Source organism: Littorina saxatilis, linkage group LG3, assembly GCF_037325665.1.
Source record: "Littorina saxatilis isolate snail1 linkage group LG3, US_GU_Lsax_2.0, whole genome shotgun sequence".
In the NCBI taxonomy this organism is placed as follows: domain Eukaryota; kingdom Metazoa; phylum Mollusca; class Gastropoda; order Littorinimorpha; family Littorinidae; genus Littorina; species Littorina saxatilis.
This window is the reverse complement of record NC_090247.1, coordinates 66,678,178-66,700,677: the sequence shown is the minus strand read 5'-3', so window position 1 is coordinate 66,700,677 and position 22,500 is coordinate 66,678,178. Positions and strand designations below refer to the sequence as shown.

Sequence of the window (22,500 nt, the reverse complement as noted above, 5' to 3'; positions counted from 1 at the left end):
AGGTGTTACTGTGACCCCCGATGACGATGTCCACCCCGGGTATATTGGCCACCTGTTTGTCCACAGTGAAGCCGGCGTGACCCACAGCGATGATGATTTCCGTTCCGCTCCGCAGCAGGCGCTGGACCTCTGCTGTCACTGAGTCCGTCACGCTGTTGAACACCAGCTTACCTGCACGAAGAGATTGATGGTGTTCTGTTTGAATAACGATATGGTGTGTGTGTGTGTGTGTGTGTGTGTGTGTGTGTGTGTGTGTGTGTGTGTGTGTGTTTGTGCGGGCGTGCGTGCGTGCGTGTGTGTGTGTGTGTGTGTGTGTGTGTGTGTGTGTGTGTGTGTGTGTGTGTGTGTGTGTGTGTGTGTGTGTGTGTGTGTGTGTGTAAATGCGTGTGCTGTGAAAGAGTGAATATTCTTGCTTTTTTGTGAGGCAAGCTTACTAAACTTGCTCTAAGTCCACGTCTTTCAGACACAACCCTCGCTAGCGACTGGCCTATAATATCACGTGGGAAAGTTTGACTCAATAAAAGCAAGAGTATTCACTCTTTCACAGCCCACACAAATCCGACAGAGTTATTTCCGAACACCGTCTATTAAAGCGAGGAATGGCCAACTCACCAGGAGATCCTAGAGTCGCGGGTTCGAATTCGGGCCGGGATAGACACGAGTCAACTTTATGTGCAAAACCAGAGACGGTAGCCATGTCCCATCCCCGTGTCACTACAGTGGCACGTAAAAGACCTCGGTCATTCTGGCATAAGTGCAGATGGCTGATACCACCCAAACACGCATAAAACCCGGGAACATGCCCCTAATGGCTTTGCCGTGAGGGCATAAAACTTGAATTTCTCTTACTCACCAGAGCTGGTGATGAAGGGGGTGTCTTCCGTGGTGTAGCCAATGATGCCAACACTTCTCCCTGCCACGGTCCGCACCACAGACTTTCTAAACAGCCCCGTGACGTCAGGCTCCAATGACGTGTCAATGTTGGCGCTCACCACGCTGAAGTTGACGGCTTTGAGGAAGGACACCAAGCCTTCGATCTCTCGGTCAAACTCGTGGTTTCCTATCGTCTGCAACAACAAAATGCGAGGGTATTAAAGACATCCAATATTACATTTTGTTTTTTAAACAGCCTTCTTTGACCCTCTCTTTCGATGTGAAATCTCTCACGCCAAATGCCAAACAAAGTGCGAAAAGACGTTATTACGTGAATGACCCTTCTTCTGCGTTTATTCCTACAAGATTACAAAGATTTTTTTAGAACAAAGTTTATCTCGGTGACTTCAACATATAGACAATCAATTACAAGGTCACTGCCAGGCTGTGCATGTGTCAGTATTGTATATCATTAAAACAAAACAAGGTTCCCGCATTAAAATCGGCAAACAAAATCAGAAGAGAAATTGATTGGGGGAGGGGGGCGGGGGTGTATTTGTTGTATGTTACGCTGTACAGACACTTCCTCATTTTTACATTTAGTCCAGTTTTGACTACATGTTTTAACATAGAGGGGGAATCGAGACGAGGGTCGTGGTGTATGTGTGTGTGTGTGTGTGTGTGTGTGTGTGTGTGTGTCTGTGCGTGTGTGTGTGTAGAGCGATTCAGACGAAACTACTGGACTGATCTTTATGAAACTTTACATGAGAGTTCCTGGATATGATATCCCCGGATATTTTTTTTTTTTTTTTTTCGATAAATACCTTTGATGACGTCATATCCGGCTTTTTGTAAAAGTTGAGGCGGCACTGTCACACCCTCATTTTTCAATCAAATTGATTGAAATTTTGGCCAAGCAATCTTCGACGAAGGCCGGACTTCGGTATTACATTTCAGCTTGGTGGCTTAAAAATTAATTAATGACTTTGGTCATTAAAAATCTGAAAATTGTAAAAAAAATAATGTTTTTATAAAACGATCCAAATTTACGTTCATCTTATTTTTTATCATTTTCTGATTAAAAAAACCCATATAATTATGTTATATTTGGATTAAAAACAAGCTCTCAAAATTAAAAATATTAAAAATTATGATCAAAATTAAATTTTCGAAATCAATTTAAAAACACTTTCATTTGTTTGTTTGTTTATTTGTTGCTTTACGTCCAGCCGACTTCGCAGAGCCATAGCAGGACGAGGAAGGGGGGGATGAAGGGGGCCACTTGTCAAGCGATTCCTGTTTACAAATGCACTAACCCATTACTTGTGTCCCAGCAGGCTTTAGTAAAACTAAATTAATACCTACTGGAAGATTACCAGTTTCCAGTATGTTAAAATAGGCTTAACCTATCTACTGCTGGACTTACATCAGAACACTAACAGATTAAACTATACATGAATCGCGAGACAAGCGACAAGAGAAGAGATTTTTGGAAAAAATACAGGTGAATGAGCAAGAAGGCAGAAAAAAGAAAAGAATTCATGAAGAAAAAGAGAGCATGACAGGAAAGAGGAACCAAAAATCTACCTAACAGCAAACTAGAAAGCTCCTGCGGTTCCAAAAACAGGAGGGGCTTTTAATTTCATAACCGCAGTGCCCCACTGCGGGAAAAAAACACTTTCATCTTATTCCTTGTCGGTTTCTGATTCCAAAAACATATAGATATGATATGTTTGGATTAAAAACACGCTCAGAAAGTTAAAACGAACAGAGGTACAGAAAAGCGTGCTATCCTTATCAGCGCAACTACTACCCCGCTCTTCTTGTCAATTTCACTGCCTTTGCCACGAGCGGTGGATTGACGATATGCTACGAGTATAGGGTCTTGCTGAAAAATTGCATTGCGTTCAGTTTCATTCTGTGAGTTCGACACTGCTTGACTAAATGTTGTATTTTCGCCTTACGCGACTTGTAAATCAATATGTTTGCTGAATACGGTGCTTAACACGAGTGTACATTTGACGACATTTTGATCCTTTTACGCAATAACCTCACGAGTCCTGTTTGACGCGTTGATTCTCATCTAAACTATCAACAACCAAATTAAGCAGAGTTCTTCTTTAATTACCATGACGTCATAGCCGACCCAGTTCATGAAGTGTGACGTAATGTTGCCGCCATATTTGTAGAAGTAGAGCGTGCCCTGATACTGGTCACCCCCGTCCAACAAGAGACTGTCCGGGTTCTGCGCACGTAACGACTTGATCGCTGCAGCCAAGCGTGCGTAACTGTAACAGTTCAAATACAGCTTTTGGTTGTGTTTGTTCTTGAAAACATTTAATTGTTCATTTAATTTTTACATTTAGTCAAGTTTTGACTAAATGTTTTAACGTAGAGGGGGGAATCGAGACGAGGGTCGTGGTGTATGTGCGTGCGTGTGTGTGTGTGTGTGTGTGTGTGTGTGTCTGTCTGTGTGTGTGTGTAGAGCGATTCAGACTAAACCACTGGACCGATCTTTATGAAATTTGACATGAGAGTTCCTGGGTATGAAATCCCCATAGGATTTTTTTCATTTTTTTGATAAATGTCTTTGATGACGTCATATCCGGCTTTTCGTGAAAGTTGAGGCGGCACTGTCACGCCCTCATTTTTCAACCAAATTGGTTGAAATTTTGGTCAAGTAATGTTCGACAAAGCCCGGACTTCGGTATTGCATTTCAGCTTGGTGGCTTAAAAACTAATTAATGACTTTGGTCATTAAATATCTGAAAATTGTAAAAAAAAAACTTTTTATAAAACGATCCAAATTTACGTTCATCTTATTCTCCATCATTTGCTGATTCCAAAAACATATAAATATGTTATATTTGGATTAAAAACAAGCTCTGAAAATTAAATATATAAAAATTATTATCAAAATTAAATTGTCGAAATCAATTTAAAAACACTTTCACCTTATTCCTTGTCGGCTCCTGATTCCAAAAACATATAGATATAATATGTTTGGATTAAAAACACGCTCAGAAAGTTAAAACGAAGAGAGGTCCAGAAGAGCGTGCTATCCTTCTCAGCGCAACTACTCCCCCGCTCTTCTTGTCAATTTCACTGCCTTTGCCGTGAGCGGTGGACTGACGATGCTACGAGTATACGGTCTTGCTGCGTTGCATTGCGTTCAGTTTCATTCTGTGAGTTCGACAGCTACTTGACTAAATGTTGTATTTTCGCCTTACGCGACTTGTTTTTCATTACGGTGTCTTGAGTGCGCATGCGCGCACACCTCGGACGGACATACACACACGCACGCTCGCTCGCACGCACGCACGCTCGCACGCACGCACACAGACACACCCACCCCCCCCACACACACACATACGAACCCCCCCCACACACACACACCAACCCCCCCCCCCCCCCACACACACACACACACACGTACCCGCCGAAACACTGTCCTTGGCTGGCGTCGCTTTCAGTGCAAGAACTGCCATACTTGTTGTACTGCTCGTACCGCGCGTGGACGTCATTGGTGTGAAGGAACGTCATCGTGACGTTAGCGGCAACAGCTTGAAGGCAAATCAGCACTGACGTCACCGAGATTAGTGACAAAGCCAGCCACATGGTCTGTAAACATCATCATCGGCATCATCATCATCATCATCATCATCATCATCATCATCAACATCATCATCATCATCATCATCATCGTCGTCGTCGTCGTCGTCGTCGTCATCGTCGTCGTCTTCGACTGAAAAGTGTTACGTAAATGTTACGTAAGCTCAAGGATTTCTCAAGAGATAACTAAAAACACAAGGAAGCGTCAAGCCCTTATTTATAAGCTATCGGAATGTACGAAACTCGAGTATGGGGTATCAGACTTTTGCACGAGAATTACCACTGAACAAAACAATAAAATTGAAAAGAGAAAAAAAAAAACATTCGATTTTCGAGCTTCAATACCTGGTTTCAATCACTTCTTTTTTGATGCTGTCTATCTTTTTGTTGTTTTTGTAACACGTCAGTTGAGCTAAAGACATATTTTATTTTTATTCCCTAGATAGGTAGGGGGGGAGGGGGATGAGAAAAGCAAATGTTCATATAACTTACCTTCGTCGTAAGTATTTAAATATGAATCGGAAAGATGACATATAAATCATCTTCTGCATTAGCTCCTTAGACATTGAAGAAAATGATAATTTCTGACCCGAACTCAACCCCACCGTGACCTTGTACTGTATCCAGGATCTGACCGACTTGAGTAATGTCCAGAGGTAATAAAAACCCAAAAGTGCTGTACATTTCAAAGATATATATATATATAGATTCAACAATGTTCAAGCTGAAATGCAATACCGAAATCCGGCCTTCGTCGAAGATTGCTTTACAAAAATTTCAATCAATTTGATTGAAAAATGAGGGAGTGACAGTGCCGCCTCAACTTTCACAAAAAACCGAATATGACGTCATCAAAAGTATTTATCGAAAAAAATTAAAAAAACGTCCGGGGATATCATTCCCAGGAACTCTCATGTCAAATTTCATAAAGATCGGTCCAGTAGTTTGGTCTGAATCGCTCTACACACACACACACGCACAGACAGACAGACACACACACATACACCACGACCCTCGTCTCGATTCCCCCTCTATGTTAAAACATTTAGTCAAAACTTGACTAAATGTAAAAAGGAGAGCATGCGGGGAAAAATTAGTGATATTTGGCTGGCTGGGTGAACATGCAAGTGAGAGAGAGAGAGAGAGAGAGAGAGAGAGAGAGAGAGAGAGAGAGAGAGAGAGAGAGAAGAGAGAGAGAGAGAGAGAGAGAAGAGAGAGAGAGAGAGAGAGAGAGAAGAGAGAGAGGGGGTGGGAGAGAGGGAGAGCGATAGCGAACGACAGAGAGAGAGAGAGAGAGAGAGAGAGAGAGAGAGAGAGAGAGAGAGAGAGAGAGAGAGCACGTGTGTGTGTGTGTGTGTGTGTGTGTGTTTGTAGTCTTTGGCTGGCTGCCTTATACCTACTCTCGCAAATGGACACAGATGTCAGCTTTAAATCAGTAAGAAATTGATTATCCGCTTTCAAAAACAGCTAGAGTGTAGATATTTTGGCTATCCAGGTTTCCCAATTGCTTCGTTTCCGGCCGATTTATGTGGAGCACGTGATGCGCACAAAAAATACGGGCGGTCTGGAAGTGTCGTCTGCGCAATGATCGCGGCGGCTTTTTTGACCGCCAAGGACGACCACGCACGTTGTGAGACGTCATTCGTTAGACCTCAATGGCCCATACGGTTGCGTTTCGACGATTGACGATTTGGGCGCATAGTCCATATGAGCTCGGTTGGTCGTATCCCATATGCGCGCGTATCTTAGCCTACTCGGCCGATATGCGTATATCCCATTAGCGCGCATCTTAAAAGCTACTGGAGTTCGACGATTTAGTCATCACACACAAACATGTCTCATGAAATGTTGTGATGTTGTCGATCATAATTCTTTAATTTATCCGCAGGAGTAGCCCCGTGGGGAATAGAAATGTAATTTAGTGAGACGGCGAACCTCATACTGAACTATTGGTTTTAATACACAGTGTTTATTCAGTTATTACCTAAATACAAAGCCATGGAGTGTATGTAATAATAAAGGAGCACAACAAGATAACCTTATAAAATTATGTGCTCTTAGAAACAAACGGGTAATGTGGCGGACGATATTGTACAGTAAATGCATGATATTGAAACCAATCAAAACAACAACAACAACAGCAACGACAGCGAAAACTATAGGAACCATGGCACAGAAACACACAATAATGGAAAAATTATATACAGAGAGAGAGAGACAGAGACAGAGACAGAGAGAGACAGACAGACAGAGAGACAGAGAGAGATAGAGAGACAGAGAGAGATACAGAGAGAGATAGAGAGAGACAGAGATAGAGACAGAGGCAGAGACAGAGAGTGAACTTAATTATTCAGGGAGACTGCCAACAAATGTTCTGCACGAGAAGGAACTCATCTTTCATGTATTGCACGTCTTGACACACGACGGGTTTGTCTCATTTGCAACTTAATTATTGCATAGCTCAGAGCGATTCCCACGCATTATCCCCTCAGTAATCTCTCCTTCAGTTGTGTCTGATTGTTCTCAACCATTGCGATTATTTATCGTTCGAATGTGGTTTTTAACTGCATAATTATGTTACAACCTGTTGTTGGAGTGACAGATTGTTATTTTTTGTCATTTGTTTGTATAAAATGTTGTATAACATTGTGTGTGTGTGTGTGTGTGTGTGTGTGTGTGTGTGTGTGTGTGTGTGTGCGTGCGTGTGTGTGTGTATGTGTGGTATGTATGTGTGTGTGTATGTGTGTGTATGTGTGTGTGTGTGTGTGTGTGTGTGTGTGTGTGTGTGTATGATGTGTGTCTGTGTCTGTACGAGAGAGACAGAGACAGAGACATCGAGAGACAGAGACAGAGAGATAGAGACAGAGAGAGACAGGAGTCACAGACAGAGATACAGAGACAGGAGAAACAAAGAGATTTTACATGCGAAGACTACTTCCCCCGAAAGCGGCGTATGGCTGCCTAAATGGTGGGGTAAAAACGGCCATTCACGTAAAGCCGTGGGAGTTTCAGCCCATGAACGAAACAAACAAACATGCGAAAACTAAATCGGCTTGCAACAGAGAAAAACAGATAGCCGAGCAAATAATTTCACTCACAATTTGTCCCCTTGGACCAAATGACGTCGGTTTAATATCGGTACTCCAGTCGCGCTCCTCACTGTCAATACATTGTCACTATTTCCAACCAACTTGTGTCAGTACACGAAGAAGAACAAGTCGCGTAAGGCGAAAATACAATATTTAGTCAAGTAGCTGTCGAACTCACAGAATGAAACTGAACGCAGCAAGACCGTATACTCGTAGCATCGTCACTCCACCGCCCGTGGCAAAGGCAGTGCCCGTGGAATTGACAAGAAGAGCGGGGTATTCGTTGCGCTAAGAAGGATAGCACGCTTTTCTGTACCTCTCTTCGTTTTAACTTTCTGAGCGTGTTTTTAATCCAAACATATCATATCTATATTTTTTGGAATCAGGAACCGACAAGGAATACGATGAAAGTGTTTTTAAATTGATTTCGAAAAAAAAAATTTGATAATAATTTTTATATATTTAATTTTCAGAGCTTGTTTTTAATCCAAATATAACATATTGATATGTTTTTGGAATCAGCAAATGATGGAGAATAAGATAAACGTAAATTTGGATCGTTTTATAAATTTTTAATTTTTTTTACAATTTTCAGATTTTTAATGACCAAAGTCATTAATTAATTTTTAAGCCACCAAGCTGAAATGCAATACCGAACCCCGGGCTTCGTCGAAGAGTACTTGACCAAAATTTCAACCAATTTGGTTGAAAAATGAGGGCGTGACAGTGCCGCCTCAACTTTCACGAAAAGCCGGATATGACGTCATCAAAGACATTTATCAAAAAAATGAAAAAAACGTTCGGGGATTTCATACCCAGGAACTCTCATGTCAAATTTCATAAAGATCGGTCCAGTAGTTTAGTCTGAATCGCTCTACACACACACACACACAGACACACACACAGACACACACACGCACACACGCACATACACCACGACCCTCGTTTCGATTCCCCCTCGATGTTAAAATATTTAGTCAAAACTTGACTAAATATAAAAACTGAACAGCCCTTTAACTGCCATGAGATCACATCACACAAATCACGTGCATAGCTACTGTGTTCAAAAGTCGATGGCACACCAAGCAAGGGAGATCAGCAAGGGCGATACATGCTGCCGGGCAGACGACAACGGATTGCTATTTGAATACAAAGTACGCACAGGTAGGAGCGACGCCCGGTCTACCGAAATTTAGCTTTCCACCTCATTCAGCTTCTGATTCGATATTCACTCGAGATCGATCATCAGTACTATGGAAGGGAGGGGGGCTTTTCAGTGTGGAGTTTATACAAGATCAACGAGGCCGAATTAGACAGCTGAATGAGGGGGAAATAGAGAATACTAGGAGAAGCTATAGGGCCCCTAATATGGACCACTTTTTATATTTAGTCAAGTTTTGACTAAATATTTTAACATCGAGGGGGAATCGAAACGAGGGTCGTAGTGTATGTGCGTGTGTGCGTGTGTGCGTGTGTGTGTGTGTGTGTCTGTGTGTGTGTAGAGCGATTCAGACTAAACTACTGGACCGATCTTTATGAAATTTGACATGAGAGTTCCTGGGTATGAAATCCCCATACGTTTTTTTTCATTTTTTTGATAAATGTCTTTGATGACGTCATATCCGGCTTTTTGTGAAAGTTGAGGCGGCACTGTCACGCCCTCATTTTTCAACCAAATTGGTGGAAATTTTGGTCAAGTAATCTTCGACGAAGCCCGGACTTCGGTATTGCATTTCAGCTTGGTGGCTTAAAAATTAATTAATGACTTTGGTCATTAAAAATCTGAAAATTGTAAAAAAAAATAAAAATTTATAAAACGATCCAAATTTACGTTTATCTTATTTTCCATCATTTGCTGATTCCAAAAACATATAAATATGTTATATTCGGATTAAAAACAAGCTCTGAAAATTAAATATATAAAAATTATTATCAAAATTAAATTGTCCAAATCAATTTAAAAACACTTTCATCTTATTCCTTGTCGGTTCCCGATTCCAAAAACATATAGATATGATATGTTTGGATTAAAAACACGCTCAGAAAGTTAAAACAAAGAGAGGTACAGAAAAGCGTGCTATCCTTCTTAGCGCAACTACTACCCCGCTCTTCTTGTCAATTTCACTGCCTTTACCATGAGCGGTGGACTGACGATGCTACGAGTATACGGTCTTGCTGAAAAATGGCATTGCGTTCAGTTTCATTCTGTGAGTTCGACAGCTACTTGACTAAATATTGTATTTTCGCCTTACGCGACTTGTTGTTTATTGCTGATAACTAGCTTGTTTTCGTGCAAAGAAGTTTCATTTTGTGTTTGGTAGTCCTTCTTTCTTAGGTGAACCGTTAGGCCTAATTAGAGTAAAATAGCTTTGATACACATTCAGCAAAAATTAAATACAGAAAAAATCACAAAGGGTCCATATTAGGAGCCTGGGCGCCTAATATGGACCAGTGAAGCGGCCTTCACGAATCACTGTAAAAAGCCCCCTATATTTCAAAATAACATGATACAAATTAGTGTACAAGTCAGCCTAATTAAAATATGCTCTAGATTTATCTGTTTCGGGTTGATGAGAGCATTATTTGAAGCACACCAGGAAACTAAAGAAGCTTATCAAAAACAGAGTGAAAATAAGTGAAATTATCAACTTCCACGAAAAGAAGACTTTTCGTTGCATTTTTTTTTAAATCTCGAGGGCTAGTTATAGGTTATTACCAGCAATTAAGCTTCTTAATGAATTAATGAAAATAGCCTTTAGCTTTTATTTTCTTCGATTTGTTGAAGGTGGTCCATATTAGGGGACTCGCACATACTTTGAGATTTTGCTATTATTTTTTGTTTGCAGTAGAAACTCGGGGTCAACACGGCTAAAATGTAACAAATAAGGTTTTAGCTGTCATATATAGCCATTTCTGTTTGATAAAAGCTTTGGCTGTAGACAGAAACGAGTCCGTTTTAGGCGGCAAATTTAGAGTGAACGCTGCCAAAAGTGAAAACAGAGAAAAAGCCTAACGGTTTTGAGATTTGTGTTTCTGCAACTGTTTTGACATGTGCAAGTTATCCAAAGAGGGTGAATACAGCGAATAAACTTTTTTGAGCGCTCTAGCGCCGTTAGTTGGTGGTGGTCCATATTAGGAGCCGGTCCATATTAGGAGCCCTTCCCCTACATGGCTTGCTGTGTCGTACCAGATTTACACGAGTTGTTTTTTTAAATATTGAACTGCGAGCGAAAGCGAGCTGTTCACTATTTGGAAAAGCAACGAGTGTAAATCTGGTACGATACAACAAGCCATGTAGTATTCTGTTTATCCTACATACTTTACTTACGTGTATTTTACTGAAAATGTCTTGCAGTCGAGGCAGCTAAATTGAAGACGCTTGTTTTGGAACCTCGATCTCTTCTAAAGCCTCGTGCAATTTATTACGTCAAAGCAAAGAAACGTCACTCTGAAAGTGTGGCGTGACGTGTTAGTTCTAAAGAGGGTAATTAGCGAGCGCAATTTTAGTTTCTATAATGACGTTTGTCTCGGTGACTTTGGCATCATAAGCTGTGGAAACACAGGTCCCTGCCAGACTTGCTTCACATGACCTCATTTACATGATATACACACGTGTGATTTGAACGATTATTATCTCACGGGTGTCTCTCTCACGTATGTAGGATAAAACTGAATTCCGTACACCGGTCCCTTGGTAATATTCAAGTTGAGTGTCTCAACAACAAAAAAACAACAAAAACTTTTGCGCTCGCGTGTGTGTGCGTGTGATATCACGTCAGATTCTCATTGGCCACGTTCTTTTCCCCCTCAGTAAAGTTGTGAAACCATAATGTTTTCTGCAACAAGCAACTTATCATGCTATGTTTATCATGAAGGATTTGAGCAGGAATTTGGAGCATGTGTTAATGGTTGTGAACAAAGTGACAGTGAAGAGCAACGAGGACAAACTGGACACGAGAGGATGGTTGAAGTGGTCTTCAGGGCCGAGGTGCAGGAGAGGATGGTTGAAGTGGTCTTCAGGGCCGAAGTGCACGAGAGGATGGTTGAAGTGGTCTTCAGGACCGAGGTGCACGAGAGGAAGGTTGAAGCGGTCTTCAGGGCCGAGGTGAACGAGAGGATGGTTGAAGTGGTTTTCAGGGCCGAGGTGAACGAGAGGATGGTTGAAGTGGTCTTCAGGACCGAGGTGCACGAGAGGAAGGTTGAAGCGGTCTTCAGGGCCGAGGTGAACGAGAGGATGGTTGAAGTGGTCTTCAGGGCCGAGGTGCACGAGAGGATGGTTGAAGTGGTCTTCAGGGCCGAGGTGAACGAGAGGATGGTTGAAGTGGTCTTCAGGGCCGAGGTGAACGAGAGGATGGTTGAAGTGGTCTTCAGGGCCGAGGTGAACGAGAGGATGGTTGAAGTGGTCTTCAGGGCCGAGGTGCACGAGAGGATGGTTGAAGTGGTCTTCAGGGCCGAGGTGCACGAGAGGATGGTTGAAGTGGTCTTCATGGCCGAGGTGAACGAGAGGAAGGTTGAAGTGGTCTTCAGGGCAGAGGTGCACGAGAGGATGGTTGAAGTGGTGTTCACGGCCGAGGTGAACGAGAGGATGGTTGAAGTAGTCTTCAGGGCCGATGTGAACGAGAGGGTCCGGGGGCATGCCCCCCCCCCCCCGAATTTTTTTTCTAAAAACGGTTAAAATCTGTGCAATCTGGTGCATTCTGGGCATCATTTTCAGGGCTGTAATAGTGTTGTGATCTTGTTAAAAATCCCATTTTAGCCTCCCTCCACCACCATTCAGCACACCTCCAAACTGGTGAAAACAACACAACTGTGCGCTGGCTTCATTCAGACCGGCGCCCGGTCGCGTTGCGCGATATTCACACGGATCTTTTTTGCGGAAATTTTTCAACTTCATCGGAATAAATTTGACTTTACCGGATTTTGAAAACGGCTTTATCGGATTTCTGGCAATTACCGGAAAAGTAGCATGCCTGACAAAATCCCCAACGAACATGACTTTGATCGTCTTTGACATGAGGATCAAATGACCCAAACTGACACGTCTCCCCGCCATTGTTACTGAATTTAACCCATTGTTGATAGTAAAGTTTACAGGCGCTAAAATAAATCCAAGCTTAATGCAAAGAAGCGACAATTAGAATCTATGCCAAGCGTATCCACGTTGCTGGGATGAAAAAACACATTTCTAGTTTCGGTTTTGGCTACACGCAGACTCGATCTCGAGCCAGTCGAGGTCACACTGAGCGAGTGACAGCCGGACGTGGCAATGTCGACAATGTCAATGATCTCACTCAAACTCAAAGACCTTGAACAAATTTCAAGATCTTTGCCTTCATTCAGAACAGTCATAGAGCAACATAGATCAACATACCTTGATATTTCGTCTTCGGAAAGACCGACCCGCAGAAGGAAGGCATTCTCGCCGCCTGCTTTGGTCTGTCTTGAATCCACAAAATATAACAGAAGTTCGATGACAGTACCGCTGCACGCCATTTTTGATCTTCGAATTCGAATTTGACTGAATGCACTCAAAACTTTTGCACGAAGCCCTTCCATTGGATGAAGTTTGGCAGACTTTTGCAATTTGCCTTCTGATTGGATCTCTGTCAAAATCATATTTCTGAATGTGTTGTTGCTTCCCTTCAATCGGGATTGGCTCCTTGACGAATAGAGGATCATAGAGTGATACAGCTGTGAAAAATGTACGTTGAAAATAAAATGCTTTGCAATAATGCCCATCACGATCACGAAAACAAATGACGATCACGATCACGAGACTTGATTTTTTTGTCATCACGGATCACGGGCAAAGTCCCATCACGATCACAGAAATGGAAATTTCGGCAATCACGGTCACAGAAAAGTCAAAAAACGCCAATCACGATCACGATTTTAAACCCTTTGGGGCCCTCAATGTTGTTATTCTTCTTTCTTAGAAGTACCGTACATTTGTTCTTGGCCATATTTTCGAGCTGTGCATTGTTATATTATGGGAAAAACACGTTTGAACGCAGATTCGCAAAGAAATTTTGATAATTTGCTCCGGAACTGCAACATCGATTTGCCATAACAAAAAATTCTGGCTCAATATGCGGAAACAGTCTGGTAGTGTCATAATTTTTAAATGGATTTATAAGAATTGCTCATAATTTACATAGCACTCCGGCCCTGTTCTTTTTTTCGTCACACCCAAAACCGTTATTTGTTTTGGGCGACCCAGCATTATGAATAATGCAACAAGAACATCACGTTCACGTCCTCGCTAGCCCCTGGCCGGGTCCATGATATTTACAAATGGAATGTCTTCGACATAAAACACGAGCTTTCTTTGACGTGTTACGTGACGTTATTGTAGGTTTGACGTCATAATGACACTGGAGCAAAAGATAAAGAGGAAGGACACGAGGGAAAAGCAAACTCATTTTTTTCGGGATGATGAAAAAAGGGAGAGGTAAGGCCCGGAAGATAAGAGTTATGGAACTTGTTCGCAATCGCCACTACGCTGTGCATTGATCGTTGTCGGATCATTTTACGAAGTGAAGGAATAGCCAAGACTAATAATGGCGGCCACTATTAACACAGTTTCAAACCCTGCAGCAAGTCGTGAATAGAACAATGTTAAGTGACGTCACTGGCAACGACACACTTCACTATGACGTACTTGCTTTGGATTTTGTGTTTCTGCTTTTTACTTCGGCATTCATCGAAGCAGAAATTAGGATTCAACGTTCTTGTCGATCACTTAAAAGGTATAGTGTGTTTATAGTCTTCTATGAGTCGTCGAAAGGGCAACATTCCAGAACATTATCATTGCTCTTGCCATATAAACCATGTTAGCAGGAATTTGATTTTCTGACACTCCACGTGGGGAGCACATGTCAACAAGGGTTTCTTCTGACATAAAGACTTAGACTTTTAAAATCAAAGTCCTGAAACTGTCAGTATGACAATCAACGAGGGAGATAACTCCCTCCCTCCAAACCTCACAAGTTTGTTTTGGGGGTTATTTTTCCAGGTTTTTTTACACGTCATTGTTGAATGAATTTTGAAAACTCCCATGTGATAGTTATATATTGGCGAAAACCCGTGCGAAGTCGGGTTCTAACTGCTTGTATTTAAAAAAAATACTTTACAATATGGCATACAGTATATCCCGATCAAAACATCTGAAGACGTCAGAAAATTAAAAAACATGATTAAAAAATGTTATAGTCCACCGAATTTGAAAATAAAAGGGCCACTACGCCTCCAAGGAAGTTCACAGAACGATGACATCTTGTCTCTAATAGTAATACAACCATGCCATGCAAACTGATGAAACACATTCGCAATAGCATTCAACAACATTCAGTGAAACTTACAGATAACTTGAATGGCTATTTAGCACGCGTAAACCACACACCTGTGTGTGTGTGTGTGTGTGTGTGTGTGTGTGTGTGTGTGTGTGTGTGTGTGTGTGTCTCCGTGTGTATGTGTGTCTGTCTGTCTCTGTCTGTCTGTCTGTCTGTCAATCTCTCTCTCTCTCTCTCTCTCTCTCTCTCTTTTTTTTTACATTTAGTCAAGTTTTTATTTTTTTATTTTTTCGATAAATGTCTTTGATGACGTCATATCCGGCATTTTGTAAAAGTTGAGGCGGCACTGTCACACCCTCATTTTTCAATAAAATTGATTGAAATTTTGGCCAAGCAATCTTCGAGAAAGGCCGGACTTTGGTATTGCATTTCAGCTTGGAGGCTTAAAAATGAATTAATGACTTTGGTCATTAAAATTATAAAATTCTGAAAATTGTAATTAACATTTTTTTTTATAAAACGATCCAAAATTACGTTTATCGTATTCTTCATCATTTTCTGATTCCAAAAACATATAAATATGTTATAGTCGTATTAAAAACAAGCTCTGAAAATTAAAACTATAAAAATTATGATTAAAATTAAATTTCCGATATCGATTTAAAAACAATTTCATCTTATTCCTTGTCCGTTCCTGATTCCAAAAACATATATATATGATATGTTTGGATTAAAAACACGTTCAGAGAGTTAATAAGAATAGAGATATAGAAAAGCGTGCTATCCTCCTCAGCGCAACCGCAACCGCAACCGCGCTTCTCTGGATTGTTAATGTCACTGCCTTTGCCACGAGCGGTGGACAGACGATGCTACGAGTGTACGGTCTTGCGGAAACAATGCAATGCGTTCAGTTTCATTCTGTGAGTTTGACTGAGCTTGACTAAATGTTGTATTTTCGCCTTACGCGACTTATTTACATTTAGTCAAGTTTTGACTAAATGTTTTAACATAGAGGGGGAATCGAGACGAGGGTCGTGGTGTGTGTGTGTGTGTGTGTGTGTGTGTATATCTGTGTGTGTGTGTGTGTGTGTGTGTGTGTGTGTGTAGAGCGATTCAGACTAAACTACTGGACCGATCTTTATGAAATTTGACATGAGAGTTCCTGGGAATGATATCCCCGGACTTTTTTTAAAATTGTTGTTGATAAAAACCTTTGATAAGATAAGGATAAGATAAGGATAAGATTTTATATAGTCCATGAGGGTAACCTCACAGAAATTCGGGCTGCTTTCTCCCTGGGGAAAGCGAGCTGCCATACAGTATACGGCGCTACCCCCTTTTTTTTTTTTTTCCTGCATGCGTGTATTCATGTTTCCAAGCCCTGAGACTTTATGCCGTGTGAGATGGAATTTGTTTACACCTTATTTCAAGTCACACGGGTATTTGGTGGACATTTTTATCTATGCCTATACAATTTTGCCAGGAAAGACCCTTTTGTCAATCGTGGGATCTTTAACGTGCACACCCCAATGTAGTGTACACGAAGGGACCTCGGTTTTTCGTCTCATCCGAAAGACTAGCACTTGAACCCACCACCTAGGTTAGGAAAGGGGGGAGAAAATTGCGGCCTGACCCAGGCCTGAACACGCAACCTCTCGCTTCCGAGCGCAAGTGCGTTACCACTCGGCCACCCAGACCACCACTGACGTCATATCCGGCTTTTTGTAAAAGTTGAGGCGGCACTGTCACACCCTCATTTTTCAATCAAATTGATTGACATTGTGGCAAAGCAATCTTCGACGAAGGCCGGACTTTGGTTTGCATTTCAGCTTGGTGGCTTAAAAAGTAATTTATGAATTTGTTCATTAAAAATCGGAAACTTGTCGTTAATTTTTTTTTTAAACGATCCAAAAACAATGTCATCTTATTCTTCGTCATTTTCTGATTCCAAATACATATACATATGTTATATTTGGATTACAAACAAGCTCTGAAAATTAAAAGTATGAAAATTATGATTAAAATTAATTGTTCGAAATCGATTTAGAAACAATTTCATCTTATTCCTTGACGGTCCTTGATTCCAAAAACATATAGATATGATATGTTTGGATTAAAAACAAACTCAGTTCACTAACAAGTCGCGTAAGGCGAAATTACTACATTTAGTCCAGCTGTGTAACTCACAGAATGAAACTGAACGTAGTCCGCTGCTAGTGCAAAAGGCAGTGAAAGTGACGAGCCTGTTTGGCGCGGTAGCGATTGCGCTGTGCTTTACTGTACCTCTCTTCGTTTTAACTTTCTGAGCGTGTTTTTAATCCAAACATATCATATCTATATGTTTTTGGAATCAGGAACCGACATGGAATCAGATGAAATAGTTTTTAAAACAATTTCGGAAATTTAATTTTGATCATAATTTTTATATTTTTAATTTTCAGAGCTTGTTTTTAATCCAAATATAACATATGGATATGTTTTTGGAATCAGAAAATGACGAAGAATAAGATGAAATTGTTTTTGGATCGTTTGATAAAAAATAATTTTAATTAGAAGTTTCCGATTTTTAATGACCAAACTCACTCATTAGTTTTTAAAGGCATATGTACGCGCTCCCGTGTTTACAAAGTGTAGTTTGCCCATAATCGATGTCAAACGCACCATAAGACCATATAATGACGATATGTCACCATGCGCGGACCATAATACATGCATTACAGCTTGTTCTAGCCTCTGAAAAAGTGAGGATGTCAACAAAGCCGCGGTGTTAGCTCCCTTGCATCAACGTTACATGTGTTGCCAAATCTATAAATAGGACGATCCAGATCAAAATGAAAATTAACATATCTCAACATTGAAGGGGTCCTAGACCACAATATTTTGCAGGGAACTTAATTTAGCATGTCTCCAGCTGTTGGTAAAGCAATTAGCGTGTATAGTCATCGAGTACATATGCCTTTAAGCCACCAAGCTGAAATGCAATACCGAAGTCCAGCCTTTGTCGAAGATTGCTTTACAAAAATTTCAATCAATTTAATTGAAAAATGAGGGTGTGACAGTGCTGCCTCAACTTTTACAAAAAGCCGGATATGACGTCATCAAAGGTATTTATCGAAAAAAAGAAAAAAACGTCCGGGGATATCATACCCAGAAACTCTCATGTCAAATTTCATAAAGATCGGCCCAGTAGTTTAGTCTGAATCGCTCTACACACACACACAGACACACACACACATACACACGCACACACACACACACACACACACACACACACACACACACACACATACACCACGACCCTCGTCTCGATTCCCCCCTCTATGTTAAAACATTTAGTCAAAACTTGACTAAATGTAAAAAGAATAGATACAGAAAAGCGTGTTATCCTGCTCAGCGCGACCATTACCGCACTATTCTGGCTTGTCGATTTTACTGCCTTTGCCACGAGCGGTGGACTGACGAAACTACGAGTATGCGGTCTTGGTGAAAAAATGCAGTGCGTTCAGTTTCATTCTGTGAGTTCGACAGCTTGACTAAATGTTGTTATTTTGCCTCACGCGACTTGTTTTTGTCTGTGATTGTGTGTGTGCGTGCGGGCGTGCAATGTTATAATTATAATGAAGAATTTACAAAGACCGTGTGTGTGATTTCAGTGCATGCCGCCTTTTGCAATGTTGATGATGATGATGATGATGATCGTGATGAAGATGACGATGACACTTCCTGGGTGCTTCGCCGGCGAGTTCACACTGACTATTCTTCATACCAACGACGTGCATGCACATTATGAAGAGTTCAACCAGTTTGACCAGGCTTGTGACAGCAGCAAAGGCGAGAAATGCTTTGGAGGGTACGTCAAAACGAACAATATGCAAATAATAAATATTTTAGACTCGGATTAGACCAATGCATAGACTTTCTCAGTTCTGAAACGAAACACTAGCATTAAAAAAAAAAAATACTTTTGAGTAAAAGTCATGCTTTGTGGACCTTTTTGTTGTTAGTTTGTTTGTTATTGTACTTGTGAAGTTTGTGTCTGTGTCTGAGTCTTTATCTGTGCTTGCGCGTGTGTGCGTGCTTGCTTGCTTGCTTGCTTGCTTGCTCGCGCGCACGTGTGTGTGTGTGTGTGTGTGTGTGTGTGCCTTTGCCTGTTTGAGAGGCAGAAAAATATGGAACGCCAGATAAGCCATGTCCCCGCGGAATTCCGTCCGCGCGGACTTTCGAGCTATTCTCGTCGTTGATTGGTCGGAAACTCCGACCGAACTTTTATTGTCCTCGCGCAATTCCGCCCGGAATTCCGCCCGGACTTTTGAGCTATTCTCTACTCACTAAAAACATGGAATGGGAATTTACCGGACACTCATAGTCATATATATAAATGCTTTGAAATCAAGGGCGATCACTCAAATTCTTCAAAACGCAGGATTACAAATAGCAATGGATGTTGCGCTGTTAATGGTGCAAGACGTGAATGCGATCATTGCCAAGACCCATGTATCATAGGTGCTTGAAGAAGACATTTTCCTACCGGCAGAATGTTAATTAAACAGAATGATACAGATTTTAGACAGATCTGTACGCAATTTTGCTCGGCCGGAATTCCGCGGGGACATGGCCTATTTGGTGTTCCATAGTAGAGAGGGTGGAAGAAGAGCGTGAAGGTGAAACAAAAGTCGAATAAACACAGCTTGTTTTTCAGTTATGCTCGAATCGTTAGCAAGGTGAAATCGCTTCGCAAGCTGAACAAAAACACTCTCTTCCTGGACGGCGGTGACCAGTACCAGGGCACGCCCTACTTCTACAAGTATGGCGGCAACATTACGTCACATTTCATGAACTGGGCCGGCTATGACGTCATGGTAGGGACAGTTGAATAGTCCAATTTTAGAGCCCTTTTCATGCTTCAGTTTGTTGTTGTTGTTGTTGTTGTTGTTGTTGTTGTTTTCTCTTTTTTTTTCGTAACTGGGGGTTGGGGTCAGTGAGCAGTGTGTTTCTGTATTAATGTGTGTCTGTTTATTTTTAGAACCAAGTGTACAAATTGCATGATCGTAAGGGGACAGGCTTCAGCTCCTGCCTAGTGTATACCGCTGCGAAGGTAAGAGCTTAAAGGCACAGTAAGCCTCCCGTAAACCATCACAGATACGGTCAGGCTTTTACACACAGTACAAACACCCTTTCATTTAAACACTCACCGATTGAGAACATCCTAGGTGCCCTCCGTAAAGAGCGAACAATTTTCAAAGAATTTATTTTTTGGGTGGTTTATCTTACCCCTGAGCCATCGTGAACCCGTGTGATCCAGTTTCCCTTTTTCAAAATGTAGTCGTCAATTAGTCATTTGAATGCGACTCGATGTGAGCTTATTTACAATAGCACGTTTTTATGCACGAAACAAACGGCTGTGGTTCACAAGAACTCTAGCGATGGCTTTTGACTGTTGAGAGGAACGGCGATATGCATAAACCGTCGTCTGCTACGACCCTTGCGTGACCCTGCTTTCGGGCTTTTCTTTTTTCAAACTTTCACAACTTCGAATTGTACTGATTTTGTCTTGATGAAAAAAGAATTCTTTTATGATTAAAGAATGTTTGTGTAACAAGCTGTCAATTTCTTATTTAGATTTTAAAAGTTAGGTCTAGCGCAAAAACGCACCACGGTCCAAAAACATTTTGATAATCATCGATTCACGGCTATCGCCAGTTTACATCGATAGAATGAGACCCGAAGGGAAGTAACTCATGTTTGACCTGAGTTCAGTATGGGTCCAAAAAGTGTTCGAGACAATCTGCAAAATTAATTCTTTAAAAATTGCTCGCTCTTTACGTAGGGCACCTATAGGATGTTCCCGTTTGGTGAGCGTTCAAATGGAAGGGTGTTTGTGCTGTGTGTATAAGCCTGAAAGTATCTGTGATGGTTTACGGGAGGCTTACTGTCCGGGCGTGATTTCCGGTATTCATAACAGCCGTCCAGCACCAAAACGAGGCGCCATTGTTGTAGAGGACCAAGTCCACGAAAATAAATTCTTTGAAAATTTCTCACGCTCGACAGAAAGCAGCCAGGATGTTCCTGTTCAGTGAGCGTTCAAATGGAAGTATGCTTGTACTATATGTAGACGCTCGGGGAGCTCTGTGATGGTTTACGGGAGGCTTACTGTGCCTTTAATCACAGGTAAAAATCAAGCAATCGGGTGTGTGTGTCGTACAGTAAATATATTTTCTACACACAGGCACTTGGAAACCACGAGTTTGACAGAGGAATCGCAGGTCTCGTTTCCTTCCTCAAAGCCGTCAACTTCAACGTGGTGAGCGCCAACATTGACACGTCATTGGAGCCTGACGTCACGGGGCTGATCAAAGAGACGGTGGAGTGGACTTTCGCAGGCCGCAAGGTGGGAATCATCGGCTACACTACGGAAGACGCCCCCCGTATCTCTTATCCTCGTGAGTGGATCAAATATTTCTTCTTTTCTTATTATTATGTGCTTTTTTTTTAATGAAATATATACGATACCGAGACATGTCTGGCAGTGACCTTTTGAGTTTTTTTTTAATTTTAGTTTGTTTACTGCTTGTATGACGAAACCACCGAGACAAAGGTCTTTTTCAGTTCCTCGGGAGACATGTAGAAGAAATGACAGATTCTTTGTTACGTGACGCCATCATTCGCGTTTTGACGACTTCTTGCTTTTGACGTCAGAGGTTTCTCTTTGGAAGAGAGGGTCAAGAAGAGACGTCTTGGATTGCTTAGTCGGTGTCGTTTGTCATTAACATTCTGCTGTAACAGTCCGCCGTTTAGTTATGTCCCTTGAACGTGTAAATCCAGTTTACGAAATGAATGCTCAGGATCATGCATGACCATTTCAGTGTCCAACTACATTAACTTTTATTCCTTCATGTAGAACCGTTGAAATTCATGAGTGTTTCGCAATCAGCACCAAACTGCCTTGACTTTTATTCCTTCATGTAGAACCGTTGAAATCCATGAGTGTTGCGGAGTCAGCACCAAACAGCCTTGGTGTATGTATGTGTGTGTGTGTGTGTGTGTGTGTGTGTGTGTGTGTGTGTGTGTGTGCGTGTGTGTGTGTGTGTGTGTGTGTGTGCGTGTGTGTGTGTGTAGAGCGATTCAGAGTAAACTACTTGACCGATCTTTATGAAATTTTACATGAGAGTTTCTGGGTATGATATCCCCAGATGGCTTTTTTATTTTTTCGATAAATGTCTTTTATGACGTCATATCCGGCTTGTAAAAGTTGAGGCGGCACTGTCACACCTTCATTTTTCAATCAAATTGATTGAAATTTTGGCCAAGCAATCTTCGACGAAGGCCGGACTTCGGTATTGCATTTCAGCATGTAGGCTTAACAATTAATTAATTAATTTGGTCATTAAAAATCTGAAAATTGTAATTAAAATAATTTTTTTATAAAACGATCCAAAATTACTTTTATTTTATTCTTCATCATGTTCTGATTCCAAAAACATATAAATATGTTATATTCGGATTAAAAACAAGCTCTGAAAATTAATAACATAAAAATTATGATCAAAATTAAATTTCCGAAATCGATTTAAAACAATTTCATCTTATTTCTTGTTGGTTCCTGATTCCAAAAACATATAGATATGATATGTTTG

General features: G+C 41.3%; 2 protein-coding genes and 1 long non-coding RNA gene across 3 annotated transcripts in view; 1 reads left to right on the top strand and 2 right to left on the bottom strand.

Moving 5' to 3' along the window:
- LOC138960968 (5'-nucleotidase-like) overlaps nt 1–4,479 on the bottom strand; it is a 22,263-nt gene extending 17,784 nt beyond the window's left edge. Inside the window, exons 1-4 of the mRNA XM_070332594.1 lie at nt 4,310–4,479; nt 3,002–3,161; nt 854–1,067; nt 1–171 (exon numbers count right to left, since the gene is read on the bottom strand). The exon at nt 1–171 is cut by the window's left edge and continues 12 nt beyond it. Coding sequence (XP_070188695.1) covers nt 1–171; nt 854–1,067; nt 3,002–3,161; nt 4,310–4,416 — 652 coding nt within the window. The 5' untranslated portion in view covers nt 4,417–4,479. The remainder of the gene's footprint in view (nt 172–853; nt 1,068–3,001; nt 3,162–4,309) is intronic.
- Nucleotides 1–22,500, bottom strand: part of LOC138963037 (uncharacterized) — a 72,246-nt gene that overhangs the window by 25,449 nt on the left and 24,297 nt on the right. The gene's annotated exons all lie outside the window — the stretch shown is intronic.
- The window catches only part of LOC138963034 (snake venom 5'-nucleotidase-like), a 17,554-nt gene continuing 9,201 nt past the window's right edge, over nt 14,148–22,500 (top strand). Inside the window, exons 1-4 of the mRNA XM_070335025.1 lie at nt 14,148–14,323; nt 18,520–18,716; nt 19,566–19,725; nt 21,093–21,306. Of these exons, the coding sequence (XP_070191126.1) occupies nt 18,523–18,716; nt 19,566–19,725; nt 21,093–21,306 (568 nt within the window). The 5' untranslated portion in view covers nt 14,148–14,323; nt 18,520–18,522. The remainder of the gene's footprint in view (nt 14,324–18,519; nt 18,717–19,565; nt 19,726–21,092; nt 21,307–22,500) is intronic.